Genomic DNA, 15,930 nt, shown 5'->3' with positions numbered 1-15,930 from the left:
CATACAAGAAAGATAAGCTAATTGTAAAAAAATTATACATGGTAAGGTAAATTCAACATACAATTTCAATCACACAATTACTATAACATTATTCTCATTCACAGTACTGACTCAGGCTTGGTCAAACCCTTTTACAATATAGTATAAATGTCGAGTCATGAAAGGTTCTGCACTTGTGTGGTGGAACAACTCACTCCTTCAAAGTTGTCACACAATGTTAGTCCTTTAAGCACCCTTTGCCACACAAGGCTAATCCTCTCACGACATGACTCATCACTCTTTAATTGAGCATGGATGATCATTAGAGTGTCAGGATAACTTCCATATCGAGCTTCTAACATTTATACTACTTACACATGGATCCTCCAAATAAAAAATTCCTCCTTAGAACTCTTTTCAAACCATTTCATTCACCCTTTGATAACATCATACACTTTGCATGCAAACATATGAAACCATGAAACATCCACAAAATAACTGGAAGTAACCGATTCAAGTAACGCAAAACACCTAAAACACATTTATGGGACCCTACTGACCGGCCCCTAAACTGGCGCTCAACGCCCCCAAACTAGTGAGCTAGCGCCCGAGCGTCCAAAAGTGGCGCTCAGTACCATGACAGTAGCTAAACCACTTAAAACCAAACTTTGAACACTTTACCCCTAACTTCTAAAGATCTCTAGGACCCTTTAGACACTGAGACACTTCATAAAACACAACTCTAACTCAATCTGTCCACTCCAAACCCAATCTACCTCTCTAAGTCACCCAAACTCAATTCTACTTTTTTCTAACACTCATTTGACTGGACTAATTGCCTAAACAAGTCTCAAATGACTCAACAATAGACCTTAAACCATCCAATTTAACACAAACCTACTTCTTTAGAGACTTACCACTCAAAACCCCCTTAATTGTATCCAAAATCATTCAACAAGACCTTATAAACTCTCTAGTGCATTATTCACCATATTTTACTACTTTGACAACTCTCACAAGTCCTAAATGACTTCAAAACAATCCCCAAACTTTTGTTTTACACAACCAACCCTTTTCTCAAAAACTCACCTATCAAAACCCCACAATTTCACTCAAAAACAAGTAGTAATTGAACCCAATTTCTTTCTCTCAACTCAACACCATAACTTGACCATTCAAAGATGTAAACCAATCATAAACCACCCCTCAAACACTTATCGAACTGTAGGTTCCACCTTAAACTCAATATTCCAAGAATTGTATACCAATACCCCTCAATTTAGACCACCAAGTAATATATCAACCTCTCATTTTTACCAACAACATCATCAAGACAATTTTACAATCAAACCATTCTTATTTCAGCATACATACACTTGTATAACATTCATATATTAGTGAAATCTCACGAACACATCATTAATCACACACAATTTGTTATTTTTATCAATTCAGCACATATAAGCTATCACAAATTCACATGCACGCCAAATTACAAATTTCAAATCTTATAAGGAATATTGACGTCCCTTATCTTAGGAAAAACTACTACAACTCTAACTTCCACCATAAGGAATTCTAGAAAAGTCTACACATCATCAATTAATGATTGAAAACAAACCTTGGAACCTCAAATATACTAAGAATCAAGGGAGAAACACTTTTGATACATGCAAAAACAGAATTACATGCATGATCAAAGACTGAGAATAGAAGGAGAAAAATGGATAAAAACTTACTTGCTCTAAACAAATAATCGATAGATAAAATTGGAGATTACTTCGCCGTGATCCTCTAGGAACCTCCTAATCGTCAAACAAAAGATCAAGAGTAAGAAAAGATACATAGAATGGAGTGAAAATTAGAGGAAGAATTTTATAGAGATAAATAGTGTTTTAAGTAATGAGACGAGTTTAAGAAAATCTATTTATATTATCGAATTATTTTAAAATATAATACTTGGTCTCATTATTTTAAAACACCTATAAATTCTAATATTCTATTTTCTAGATTCTTACAAAATGGTATAATAGTACTTAGATTAAATACAAGGTTATTGAGGAGATTCACTAACACAAATATAGCTTTTAAGGTTTGTTATTTTAGACTTTTGACGTCTGTTAAATGTCCGACGCAGGAGACGTTAAATTGATTGACGTCTGTTGTAAGAATAACAAACGTCAATTTATGGGCCTTTTTTAAAAAGAAATTTTGTCAATATTTTCTTCCACTGAAACCATGAAAAATTAATATACAACACAAGAATACACCACAAAAATTTCCAGAATTTTAGAAGTAGTAACAACCAATGAAAAATGAAACAACCAATGAAAATGCAACAACTAATATACATAAAAAACCAAAAATGAAACTAACCGTGAAGGTGAGAGAGTAGACAGGTGCCACTATGAGGATGAGGAGAAAAACGCGCACAATAACAATTTGAAAATCGTTGCCGTAATTTTCCTACAACGCGCTCAAGAGCTAAATCAAAAGCCAATGAAAACGAATTTTAATCGATGCAAATGAAAGATAATGGTTCCAAACATAATATCATCGGTGCAGAGTGATTTTAAAAGGTGCAAAGTGATTTTAAAAGGTGCAAAATGGAAGAAAACTTACCTTCAAGTTAATGGTGAACGAGAAAAACCAAAGGAAGAAGTTGAACGCAGTGAGAGAGAAAACGCGTAACTGGTGCTCGCATTATGGAGTAGGCGAAAATGCAAGGTATTTGACGTTGACCCCTCTTTCCCACGGACATCTAAGTGCTCTAAGACTTCAGCCTCCTTTCTCAACTGACGTCTAAGTGGTAAACAAATTAATATTGACACTCAAAATGAGGTAATTTTGCACCTTTTTAACGTCAGTCTGTGGGGAGAGAGCCTGACGTCTAAATGAAAAAAAATTAATATTGACACCCAAACGAGGTAATTTTGCACATTTTTGACGTTTATGGGAAGGGAGCCGACATCTAAGTCGTAAAAAAAATATAATATTGACGCTTAAAATGATATATTTTCGGATATTATTGACGTCTGTAGAGGGAAAGCCAACGTCTAATGTCAGGAGCCGACGTCTAAAGAGAATAAAATAGTGATTTTTCAGTCCTTTATGTAGACCATTTGACGTCTGACCTTAACATCTATACCTTATTTGACTTAAGGGACATGTGATTTATCAATTCATTAAACTATTGGCAAAATAAATATATATTTTTAAATAAATATATTAAGAATATATTTAAACATGACATATACTATTACATCTTCTTAGTAATTTTCATGTTTGAAAATGTATATGTTTAAATTATTATTGTAATATTTTGAAAATTACATTTGCACTTTCAAACACAAAAACATCATGGTATTCTATTCCTTTATTGCAACATTAGACTTTTTAATAGTAAGCATTTTTTATATGATTTAAAAATTTGTAATTTAAAAAAAAAATCTTTTAAGCTGAGATTTTTTTTTCTATGAAATATCAACTCCTACTTCTAAAAATAATCTAAGTTTGATTTAACAATGACTAATTTTTTCTCAATAAAAATTAAAAAAAATGATGTTTTTTAATTATTAATAATTAAAAAAATAAGCATCACAGTTTTTTTTTTCTTCTTGAGAAAAACTTAAAGGAAGGCAAATCTGTAAGGAAATTTCACTGGAGAAGTACCTCATCTAATATTTGAAGTTTGCTTTCGGATCATCCAAACTGTCATCAGTGGACTCTCCCTGCACCCTGGGGCTTCTTCTAGCTAGCACTTGTGGAGTGCAGAGTCACAGATCAGAAACAACTATTCAATCCATTCAGAGATTAGGAAAAGGATAACAAAGGAGAGAAATGATGTTTCCGCAATTTGGTGCGACGGCGGAATCTCTGAGCAAGGCATCAACGGCCGTGTTCCGGATCGGTACCGACGCTCACCTATACGATGATCCCGAGGACGTCAATATCGGCCCTCTCCTCGACAGCAAGTTCGATTCCGAGAAGTGCGAAGCTCTCAAGCGCCTGCTGGCTCTCATCGCTCAGGGCTTCGACGTCTCCAACTTCTTCCCTCAGGTACCGTACACCTCCTCAACCATCACCTCATTGACCTCTTCCTTATATAACGCGGATTTTGCTTTCAGTTAGTTTCACCTTTTTCTGGGAAGAGGATTTTGCATTTAGATAGATTGCGCGATAAAGTTTGTTTTTTTTTTCAGTTTACATGATTTGGAATTCGAATTGATTTATGTTCACATCCTCGGTTTGATTCAATTATGAATACAGGTTGTTAAAAATGTTGCATCTCAGTCCTTGGAGGTGAAGAAGCTGGTTTACTTGTACCTCCTGCACTATGCTGAAAAGTAAGTGTCTGGATTAAGTTTATAACTCCTTTGGTTTGTGTAGAGCAGACTTGAAAAATAAGCGCGGGTAGTTGATTAGATGTATTTTTCTTTAATTGTGGCATGTTCGTCTTAAATTTTGTCAACTATGAGAGATGTTGTTTACTTAATATTTTGTTCCTTCTATTCAGGCGTCCCAATGAGGCGTTGTTGTCGATTAATTATTTTCAGAAGGACCTTGGGGACACAAATCCATTGGTGAGGGCTTGGGCACTTCGGGCCATGGCTGGAATCCGCCTTCATGTAATTGCACCACTTGTTCTTGTTGCTGTGCAGAAATGCGCTAGAGATCCTTCTGTATATGTTAGAAAGTGTGCTGCAAATGCTCTTCCCAAGCTTCATGATTTGCGGATGGAGGAACATGCTTCTGCAATTGAAGAGGTCTGTTAATGCTGTGTTGTTTACTAAAGTTATTGAGATATGAATTCAACTGATCTACATGACATAATAATGTTGGAGCGAGTAATGTGATGTTTCAGTAAGGGTTTATGTTACAAACCTAATAAAATAAGTAACAACAACCAGATGAACATTAGAAACAAATCAAGGATAACTGTTATTGATTCAAATGATAAAGTCAAGGTAACATTTCAAGGGATATCTCCCTTATTACATTACAATGCTTTGTTTGTAGTTCCCTCATACACTATCTTTGTGCACCCTAATCTGTAGTTATATCCTAAGTTTATTTCCTTGCCTCTGTGCAGTATAATGTAGTTAACTCTACCAATCTTCCTAATTACTCAAATAATAGTTGTTCCTGGAACACCCACAGCTATATTAACTATTAATCATGGAGCTACTTTCGGTCACCTCTTTTTTCCTGTATAAACCTTTCAACTCAAGGGTTATCTCACATGACCGATTCCTGTTGCTAACATTTTCTTCGTCATGGAAGATCAACTTTATCCTCAAGGTTGAGATGAGGCATTGCTCTTCCATAAACTTGGTCCTGTACTCCATGGTCTAATTTTTAAATAAATACCCAATCACCTTCCTGAATGTTAGCTGGGCTGCGTAGTGCTTCATATGACATTGTTCCCTTGCGAAAAGATGTTTAAGTTTTTGCGACCACCTTTCCCAAAACTTTCCCTGGTATGAATTTAGGAAAGGAAGGTGGAGGTCTGCCTTAAACCACCTTTAATTGGAGTACATCTTACTGCCCCATGATATCAAGTAACTAAGTATTATACAAATACTCTTAACTAACAAAGGGAGGCAATCCAAAGTTTTGACTGTGCTGAAGTAAAACAGGGCAAATGTATTTCCAATTTCTGATCTAATACTTCTGTTTGTCCTTTGGACTTCAGGTGATATACAGTATACTGCACTCATTATTAAAATGGTTCCCTGAATCCCTGCAAATAAAATAACTGCTGCCAGGGTTTGTGAATGTAGGGTCTTGGTCATCACTAAAAATAATCATTAGAATTTCATTTAACCTACACTTCTCTAGCAAAATCTCTGCCACTGTTCTTGCTGAGTAGGGCTATTTTAATGCAATAAAATGATCATACTCACTAAGCCTATTAATATAGCATCATATACCTTGAACCATGATTGCTTCACAATAAAGTTAGAACTAACTTCTTTGCAAACCGCAAGGGGAATGTGAATCAATTGCAACAGGGTTGCAGGAGATACCACTTGATATTCATTGTGCTGACAAGTGTGGCACCACTACATAATTTGTGATCATCTCCTTCATTCCCTACCTTCTGTAGGTCCTTTAAATCCCTTCATGTTATCCCATGGGAGTGGTGTGAATTCAGCCAATAATTTGGAAATCCAAGAAGAGGTTGACAACATCAGTTTCCCTTGTAGTACAAGTTCCCCTGTTCAATGAGTCATTGGAGTATGGTCATCAATGTGAATTAGGGTCCTTCTCAAGGTTGTTTAAATTTTTTCTCAAGGCTGGATCTTTTCTTACTTCATGGTCAACTAAATGGTGATTTTGCCAATAAGGTTGAGAGATATTGTGTCGACCACCCTGCCAGGGATCCCACTTGTAAATAGCTTCAAACCATATCTCATTAATTTTCCATCCAATTTTACTAATTTTGAGTTATAATCTGTTGCTCTAGCACGCGTCTCTAAGGTTCTTTTGGTCCAAAGCTAACAATTTCCTTGGGCTACATACTTTTGAAATAAACATTATTAAAAGATGGGTTTGTGCCAGATAATTGATTTGATGAATGTATTGTTGCAAAGCCTTACAGTACATAAATTACAATTCTTCTTATGCTGCAGATTGTTGGACTACTTTTAAATGACCATTCCCCGGGAGTTGTTGGAGCTGCTGCATCTGCATTTACTTCTGTTTGTCCTAACAATTTTTCGTTGATCGAAAGAAATTACAAACGATTGTGTGAGATTCTTCCCGATGTGGAAGAATGGGGTCAAATAATTCTAATTGGGATCCTTCTGCGGTATGTGATAGCAAAGCATGGGCTTGTCAAAGAATCTGTCATGATTTCTTTGTCTGATGAAGATGTTGGCAATTTAGAAGAAGATGAATCCTATATTACTTCAAAAGAAGACTCGAGTTATGCCACTGATAAGACTGTATCTGAATTAGCAAAAATGATCTTCCAGTGTTACATTGAAGGGCCATGCGAGTACTTATCACGCTCAAGTTCTACAAATACTGTTGCTCGTAAATTAGATGCATCGCAATATACATCTTGCACTAATAATGTTGTGAAGATCCTGCTGCAATGTACATCACCATTGCTATGGAGTAATAACAGTGCAGTTGTTCTTGCAGCTGCTAGTGTGCACTGGATAATGGCTTCTAAGGAGGACATCAAAAGAATTGTTAAACCACTCTTGTTTGTGCTGCGATCATCATCTGCCTCAAGATATGTGGTATGCAACATTCCATTGAATCGTTTGTTAGTTTATTTATCTTGTCTTGCTTCAGTTCTTCTACATGGTCAGTTACTTTCATTTATTTGTTATTGGATATACTTTTATAAATTAATTATACATGAATCCTTCTTTTGAGAACCTTGTGTAAATGTCTACAATTTGATTATAGGTTGTGTTTTATTCTTTACTCATTACATTATTACTTCTATTATTGATTTTTTACTAGATTATGTTTGTACTCCCCCCTTGATTATATTTTATTCCTTATCATCCTTGTGGCTCATGAAACTTTTAAATGAGTTTAGTGAGAAGCATATTAGTCTTATTAGCCTCTGAAAAGAGAAAAAACCTGTCTATATGTATGCTATCATTTAAATTAGTTTTTAGAAAGGATATGCAAATTTGGGTGTAGGGCCATTGAAGTGATATGATAGCCACCATTAGAGAAGAATAATCTATTGCATAGTTTTATACATTGTCTGGGGTGAGGAGTCTTGTTGAATGGTCATGATGAATGAGCATTGCACTAAAGGTGTTACAACGTCCCTGGAAAGGCTGTCAAACCCCGGGAACATGGAACTCAATTCAGAAGGTTATAGGTTTCTAGATATGAAACCTATTTGCTTCAAGCACTCACACACACAAACAAGAACTCAAACTGTAAAAAGAATGGGTTTCTGTATTGCTATTGAAACAATGTACACATATAGCACTAATGGGAGTCTAATCCCCCTTTTCTGGTCAAAGTCCAGACTTTACAAAAGAATACTCTAAAGTTGTCCTCTCTACCAGACCCCCCTTGCCTTCTTGTAGAGGCAACCCACTTCTAACTACCCAACAACAATTAATTCCTAAACTGTTAATACCGTTCGACTTCTAACTCACTTCCCCCTTGCCTTTATACCGTTCGGCTTCTAACTCACTTACCCCCTGCCTTTATGCCGTTCGGCTTCTAACTCACGTCCCTCCTGCCTTTATACCGTTCGCTTCTAACTCATGTCCCCCTGTCTTTATACCGTTCAGCTTCTAACTCACTTCCCCCTTGCCTTTATACATTCGGCTTCTATCCTAAACCCATTATATTCTATTACCTTATATCCTATTAGAAGGCAAGGAGGATGGTTGGTGCTCTCATTTTAAGAAATTTGGTTACACCAAGAAGACTTGTTTTAAGTTGAATGGAAAGGATAAAGTTTTCCTTCTTCTGGCATAATTAAAAGGTTAGCCCTCAAGAAAATTTTATCAGGCAACTTCAAATTCTGATAGGACTCCTTCATTCTCTTCAATTGAAGAAGAAATGCCTATATTACGTTTTGAAATTGAATGCCTAAATCTCTAGTGGATTTTAACAGTAAGCCATCTTCTAGTACTTGCTCTATAAGCATGATTAGTAAGGACTCTAATTACTCTTTTAATGTTTCTAAAAGGTTTAATGTTTCAATAGGTCCCTATTTTCATCCAGAATTTCAAATAGGTCCCTTTCTTTTTCGGCATCTCAATTGAGTCCTTATTTTTGTAAAATTGAATCAAATAAGACCTTTCCGTCAAATTGAAATGACGCCGTCATTATTTTCACCCAGAAATAAAGCATATTCTTCTTAACGGCGTCATTTCAATTTGACGGAAAGGTCCTATTTGATTCAATTTTACAAAAATAAGGACTCAATTGAGATGCCGAAAAAGAAAGGGACCTATTTGAAATTCTAGGTGAAAATAGGGACCTATTGAGACATTAAACCTTTCTAAAACTTTACACAAGGATTCTTGGGTTATAAATTTTGGTTTGATAAACCATATGATCCTTATTCACCTCTATTAACATCGAATGTTTCTCTTCCTGGAAACCCCATTACTGTTTCCAATGGGATTTGTATCTAAATATCTGGACATAGTAATATTTTCTTCTGCCATCCCTCGACCTTAGAAGTGTCCTTCGTGTTTCAAAATTTTCTAATAACCTTATTTTTGTTCAAAAGGTTACTCATGACCTAAACTTTTCTGTTACCTTTTTCTCATTTTGTTTTTTAGGATTTTTCCACTGGAAAGATGATTAGAACGGGTAAGGATTAGGATGGGTTGTATTGCCTTGAAGACATGGGAACTTTGGATAGTATTAGTACACAAACGACTACCTCTCTTCTCTAGTCTTGCTTTATTTCTAAGTCCTCCCAAATTTGGATTCTCCACCATTGTTCAGGACATTCATCTTTTTATGTTATAAAGTCTATGAATTCCCTTCTTTATTTTCAAAAAAATCTATCATCATTCAAATGTGATGTATGTCAATTTGAAAAGCACCATTGTGCCACCTATCTTCTTAGTAATACAGAAAGTGTTCATTGTTTTTATTTGGTTCATCTGGTATATTAGGACCTGAATTAAACTATAGTTTATTTGGTACTAAATAGTTTGTCACATTTATTGGTGATTGTACCTGTGTCACATGGATTTTTCTCATGAAAGAAAAATTTGATGTTTTTACTTTATTTGTCAAATTCTTCCATATGACCAATACACAATTTTGAAAGTCAGTTAAAAACTTGCTTTTTGGTAATAGGAGAGAATATGTAAATCATGGTATGTCTAAATTCTTTTTGGAAAATGATATTGTTCATGAATTCATGTGTGGATACACCACAATGAAATGACATTGTTGAAAGAAAAAATATTTGAAGCGACACAGACACTTCTTTTTCAAATGTCTGTCCTTAAATCTTATGGGAGAGAGACACTATCCTCACTGCTATCTATCTTATTACCCTTTTGACTAGTAGATGATCTTAATCCTTTTGAATCTATTTCCTTTCTCTTGGGTATTAGTATTGTTCACAATTGAGTTCAACATGATAGGACCAAGCACAAAGATAGACCGACACTTTATTACCAAAAAGTTAGATAGTGGCCTTACCATCACTTCTTATGTCCCATATAGGCTTTAGTTAGCAGATTTGTTTGCAGAAGGTCTTCCCACTAAATGATTTCATGATCTCACATGCAAGTTGGGAATGATAGATATCCATTCACCAACATGAAGGGGAGTGCTGATTCAGGACAAAAATATTTTGATAAGCTATAATATGATATGCTAATAATTACAAGTGTGTTATGGGAAGATTCTAGAGGTCTCTTTGTAATCATTACTCTAGGGTTAGAATTCTCTATATATGAAGGCTTATGTTCTGTTACATTGAATCAATTCAATACAAATCTTTTCCCAAACAGTTTAATCTTTTTCAAGTCATAGGTTTCTTAGTATATCTGTCTAGATTTGCAATTAGGATGAGCATAAATTTTAAATGAGTTTTTATTCCATGCACCAAATGCGAGTTGAATGAATACAGTTTGTGTATGGTCTGGGATATACCTTAAGGATCCCGTTGTAGTTAGTAATGATCTTATTTTCATTATTATCCTTTGTTTATTACATTTTGATGGTTTCATGACACCTCCAGGAGTCACTCCTCTACTTTGATGATTTGCTCAGTGTCTTCTAGCTTGGGTGACGCCCAAATATCTGCATAGATGGTGTGCATATGAAGTTGGAACTTTTCATAAGCACTTGAACCTTACATTTTAGCAATGTTAATACCCTTTCCTTTAAATGCTTGATCTAATTATTATTATATACATGGATGACATTGTTGTCATGTTTTAGGAATTGTTGATTTCACTTTTACTCAAGGAAATTTTAAGTTGTGGTGAGTGGTGACAGTTGTCAAGATATGCATTATTAATGAACAAATATTTTCACAGACATCTAAATAAGAATTCTCGGTTTCTAGAATGGATGTAATGTTTGATTGGTTATTCGTTCATTTAAATTTTCGAAGTACAGCGCAGTTAGTGATTTCTTTACATAATGTAATGACAGATAGCTCTGTACCTTCAGGGTGTTAGAATCTTGCAAGGTTTTTGTTTTTTACGCTGATCCTTGAGATGTACTGGTGTTTGATTGTTCTTGGGAGATAACTTGGCTGCTTTTACCATTAACGTACTATTGTCAATTTAAAATGTTGGGAAGTATCACTTTGTTGAATAATAAAGTTTTATTTATTTTTATATAAAATGCTTATTAGGAGATATGGGGTACACAGAACACATAATTGGATAAGGCAAGAAAACATTATTTCTCAATTTCTTTTATAATTAACTTCAGCATTAATTATTGTCTGTTCTTTGACTTCTGTAGGTATTGTGCAATATCCAAGTGTTTGCTAAAGCTATGCCATCTCTCTTCGCTCCACACTATCAAGATTTTTTCATATGTTCTTCAGATTCCTATCAGATAAAGACACTGAAACTGGCTATACTTTCTTCTATTGCTATGGATACATCCATTTCATTCATTTATAAAGAGTTTCAGGTATTTCACATTGATATGTATTTTTTGCCAAGATAAGTTATGAAGACATCCACATCACCCGCTCATTGGGTTCATTATGTTTTATGTTTTTTTTTTCCTTTAACTCTTCCCTATGATATTTAAATCATGCTGTTTGGTGACACTCTTCTTAGTGTGTTGCTAGGATTATATCAGAGATCCGGATAGGAGATTTGCTGCTGACACAGTTGCTGCCATTGGTCTATGTGCTCAGCGACTTCCTAACATCGCAGCTGTATGCTTGGAAGGATTGTTGACTCTGGTTAGACAAGGTGCGCAATATGGTTGTTTAGTCTATTTACTATCAATTTATATCATGTTTCTAGTTTAATATCCATATTTGCAGAATTTTTTTGTGGTGAAATTAGATCCTTGGATGGAGAAGAGGGTGTGCTAATTCAGGCAATTACATCCATCAAATCAATTATAGAATCAGAACCATCCAGTTATGAGAAGGTACTGTTTTTGTACAAAGTCATCTCCCACATCACTGTTATTCTTTTTTTTTTTATTATATTGAGTTAAAACTTGCTTCTAGATACAATATGGATTGTCTCTTGTGTGTGGGATTTCAATTGAGTGATTAGCACTTGCAATCTTTTGGTACATTGCTTGTTCATTGATAACTGAACCCTGTACTTTTTCATTTTAAAAGGTTATAATTCAGTTAGTTCGTAGCTTGGATAAAATCAAGGTTCCTGCTGCCCGTGCAATAATTATTTGGATGTTGGGGAAGTACTGCTCTTTGGGTGAGGTTGTTCCCAAGATGTTGAGTACAGTACTTAACTATCTTGCCCAATGTTTTACTTCAGAAGTCTTAGAAGCTAAGCTTCAGATTCTTAATACAACTGCAAAGGTATATCATCAACTTATTTTTATACCAGTGTATGAACAGACTTATTATTTTAAATATTGCTAATCAGTTGACTGATTTGTTAATTGGACAAACGTAATGGGCCATAGCGTAGGATCTAGTCACAGTTATGAATATTGCCTATCATATATAGAGTGTAGCAAACTTGTCCTTGACAAAGGCCCCTCTAAGACCGACTTACGTAAGATGATAAATCTAATTGCTTCTTTTTTAATAATGACTGCCTTTTAAAGACTGCTAATAATACAGAGGAAAGAAATGTTAAATTTTATAGGACCATACAACGACTGATTTAGAACTCAGGACCTTGCTTTTTTTTTCTGAACTTTATGTGCATGTCTGTTAGTGCTTTTCTTTCTTATATAAGAAAAAAAGGTGAGAAAAAGTTCCATTGAAAGTGACAAGTTTATGATTTAAATGTCTTTTGGTGACAGGTCTTAATGTGCATTAGGGGGGAAGATAGTTTGACTGTGAGAAAAATTTGGACTTATGTAATTGAACTGGCTGAGTGTGACCTTAATTATGATATTCGTGATCGTGCACGTTTCTTAAAGAAAATTCTCTCTAGTAATTTGGAGTATGGGGAAGAAGCAAATAGTGAACCAGAAAAAACTAAACAGTCCTATATACCTGCAGAATGCATATTTGGAGAGACAAAAGCCGTGAAAGTTCCATCTGAACCCATTGATTACCGATTTTATCTCCCTGGTTCACTTTCACAGTTGGTATTCCATGCAGCTCCAGGATATGAGCCTCTCCCAAAACCTTGTAGCCTGCCATACACTGATCTTGATCAGTATGATGGAGCTGCTAAGAGTGATTCAGATGAGGAGGATACTGGCACATCCGGGCCTTTGGATGAGGAAAGTGCTTCAGATTATAGTTCTGAACAGTCTATTACTGCTTCAGGCGACATTAGTGGCAGTGATGAATCTGTTTCTGGCAATGAAGCTGAAGATAATGTTGATCCATTGATTCAGATTTCAGACACAGGCAATGTCCACGAAAATCAGAATGGTGGGGCTACCTCTGGCACAGCAGGTTTTCAGGATTTGATGTCAACTAAGTCTCTTGAGTCTTGGTTAGATGAACCAACGAGGTCATCTAAAGGAAGTGATATAGAACAAAGCCGAGTACGTAGATCTTCAGCACGAATAACCATTGGAAATATTGGAAGCCGAGTTAAACCCAAATGCCACACTCTCTTAGACCCTGCAAATGGAAATGGGTTAAAAGTGAATTATTCATTTTCATCCGATACTTCTACCATATCCTCTCACCTTGTATGTTTGGAAGTATTATTTGAAAATTGTTCTCTGGAGCCCATGCTTGATATAGTCTTGATAGACGAAGATTATAGCAAAAGCTCTGATTCCACTGATCAAATATCATCACCAACCGAAAAGTAAGTTTTAATCTTTTCTGATTTTGTATGGTGGTTGTCTTCTGTTTTCATCTTTTATAATTTAGATTTAATACACTTATTTGTGTTATTAATGTGTTCTAAGAACGTGTATTTTTATTTTTATTTTTTATTTTTTTTAACTTGTTTTCATAAATCAGCACTTATCACTTTAGGGTGAAAATTTGAATTTAGATTGCCTGTACATTGTGTAAACTTTGGTATGTGAACAGGCTAGTTTACCCATGTGAAGTCTTTACATGCTATCTTAGAAGTGCTTAGACTACTTTTATGTCTCTGTTGCAGTACCTTGAAATTTCATGTCGATAAACCTGCATTGGTTTCCATGGAGGAGATCCCTTCTCTGGATCCTGGTCAGACAGCAAACCGGATGCTGCTAGTTCGTTTCCATCACCACCTTTTGCCTCTAAAACTGGCTTTATTTTGCAATGACAAGAAATTCCCTGTCAAGTTAAAGCCTGACATAGGATACTTTGTAAAACCACTTCCCATCAGTATTGAAGATTTCAGAGATAAGGAATCTCATCTTCCTGGGATGTTTGAATACGTGAGGAGGTATGGCTGTCAATTGTTATTTGTTGGATACATCTGTTCATGTGCCTTGTAGTTGTAGGAAAAATTATGATTCATCGTTTACCGTAGACGATAGCCCTTGGATTTTACTAATTATGTTGAAAACTTAAATACTATGATAAAGGGTTAGGTATCGGTCAAAATCTTGTGATATGCCATCCATATGCAAGTTGAGAGTGAGGGAGAAAACTGGAAATTTTAACTCTAAAGAAATCGAAGCTTCTAATAACTAAAATGGGGGACATGAGTGAATTTAAATTATTTTGGTCTTTTGGCCATTTATTCAGTAATTTGGCTTTTTCGTCATGTCAAACATAAAGGAGGCTTAAATTTTGAAACGTGTGGATATTACTTATTCAAGCTCTTTGTTTTATTTCTGTTTACCTTAGGGGCTTTCTTGGGAAAGCATCTCTAAAATGTGGTCAAGGAATTCTTGTTGGGTAAAGGAATGCTGCGTCTTGATTTGAATAGAAACTGTGTAGAGATGGGCTTGCCTTGGTAATTTAAATGACGCAAGAAACAGAATCTATTTTTGTGTATTAATCATCACTTATATTATATCTGTTACTTATGAGCTTTTATGTTCCGTGCACCTTCAGACATTTTCTCCCATATATTTTTTCCTGTTTCATTCTTGGGACCAGACTTCTTTCGTGTTGTTTGATCGTCGTCATACTAAAGTTGACTTTCTTGCATAATTTGCATACAGTTGCACTTTTACTGATCACATTCTCAAGCTGAACAAGGGAAGCAACTCTTTGACAGAGGACAAATTCCTTGTGATATGTGAAACGTTAGCACTGAAGATGCTAAGCAATGCAAACCTTTCCCTTGTGTCTGTGGATATGCCGGTTGGTACCAACCTGGATGATGCATCTGGTTTGTGTTTGCGTTTCAGCTGTGAGATCTTGAGCAATTCAATGCCATGCTTAATTACGGTTACTGTTGAAGGTAAATGCTGCGACCCATTGCTTGTTTCTATAAAAGTTAACTGTGAAGAGACCGTTTTTGGGTTAAATTTCTTAAATAGGGTTGTCAATTTCTTAGTTGAGCCTTCTGTTACCCACTTATAAGATTTGATTTCGGATAGAAATTTACTTAATGGTTTGTGGGTATAAGTCGGTATATTTAAAAAACTTTCATGCTGTTCGAGTAATTGTTTTGAATATTCTTTCAGATTTTTCTTTTTTATATATTGTTGGGAAGGAGAAGAAACGGGTAGGGTGGGGATTGAAATGATTGTAATCTCTTTAATGTTTGATTTCTAATTTCCGTTGACTTTATATCTTCTAATTCTTATTCGTATGTTTTTTTGTCAGCAAATTCTTATCAGTATATGTTTTGCTACTCTTCTATCTATTATTGAATGAATTAACTCAATAAATTTATCCAATGATACGTTTATTCTAAACTTTTCTTGTTTCCTTTTTTTTTTGTGGAAAGG

At 35.2% G+C, this 15,930-nt stretch overlaps 1 protein-coding gene across 1 annotated transcript; it reads left to right on the top strand.

The window, feature by feature from the left end:
- The first annotated feature begins 3,632 nt into the window (after positions 1 to 3,632).
- Positions 3,633 to 15,769, top strand: PAT2 (protein affected trafficking 2). Its single transcript, XM_047303015.2, has 11 exons — positions 3,633 to 4,038; positions 4,249 to 4,325; positions 4,496 to 4,745; positions 6,615 to 7,232; positions 11,425 to 11,598; positions 11,762 to 11,888; positions 11,963 to 12,072; positions 12,272 to 12,472; positions 12,925 to 13,895; positions 14,199 to 14,468; positions 15,196 to 15,769. Exons 1-11 carry the CDS (start codon positions 3,820 to 3,822, stop codon positions 15,557 to 15,559), a joined length of 3,381 nt encoding a protein of 1,126 aa, XP_047158971.2. The 5' UTR covers positions 3,633 to 3,819; the 3' UTR covers positions 15,560 to 15,769.
- The last annotated feature ends 161 nt before the right edge of the window (positions 15,770 to 15,930 follow it).

Source organism: Vigna umbellata, chromosome 1 (genome assembly GCF_029865625.1).
Source record: "Vigna umbellata cultivar VRB3 chromosome 1, Vumbellata_1.0, whole genome shotgun sequence".
Taxonomy (NCBI): Eukaryota; Viridiplantae; Streptophyta; class Magnoliopsida; order Fabales; family Fabaceae; genus Vigna; species Vigna umbellata.
Note: the sequence above shows the minus strand (reverse complement) of the source record. Positions and strands in the feature narration are given on the sequence as shown.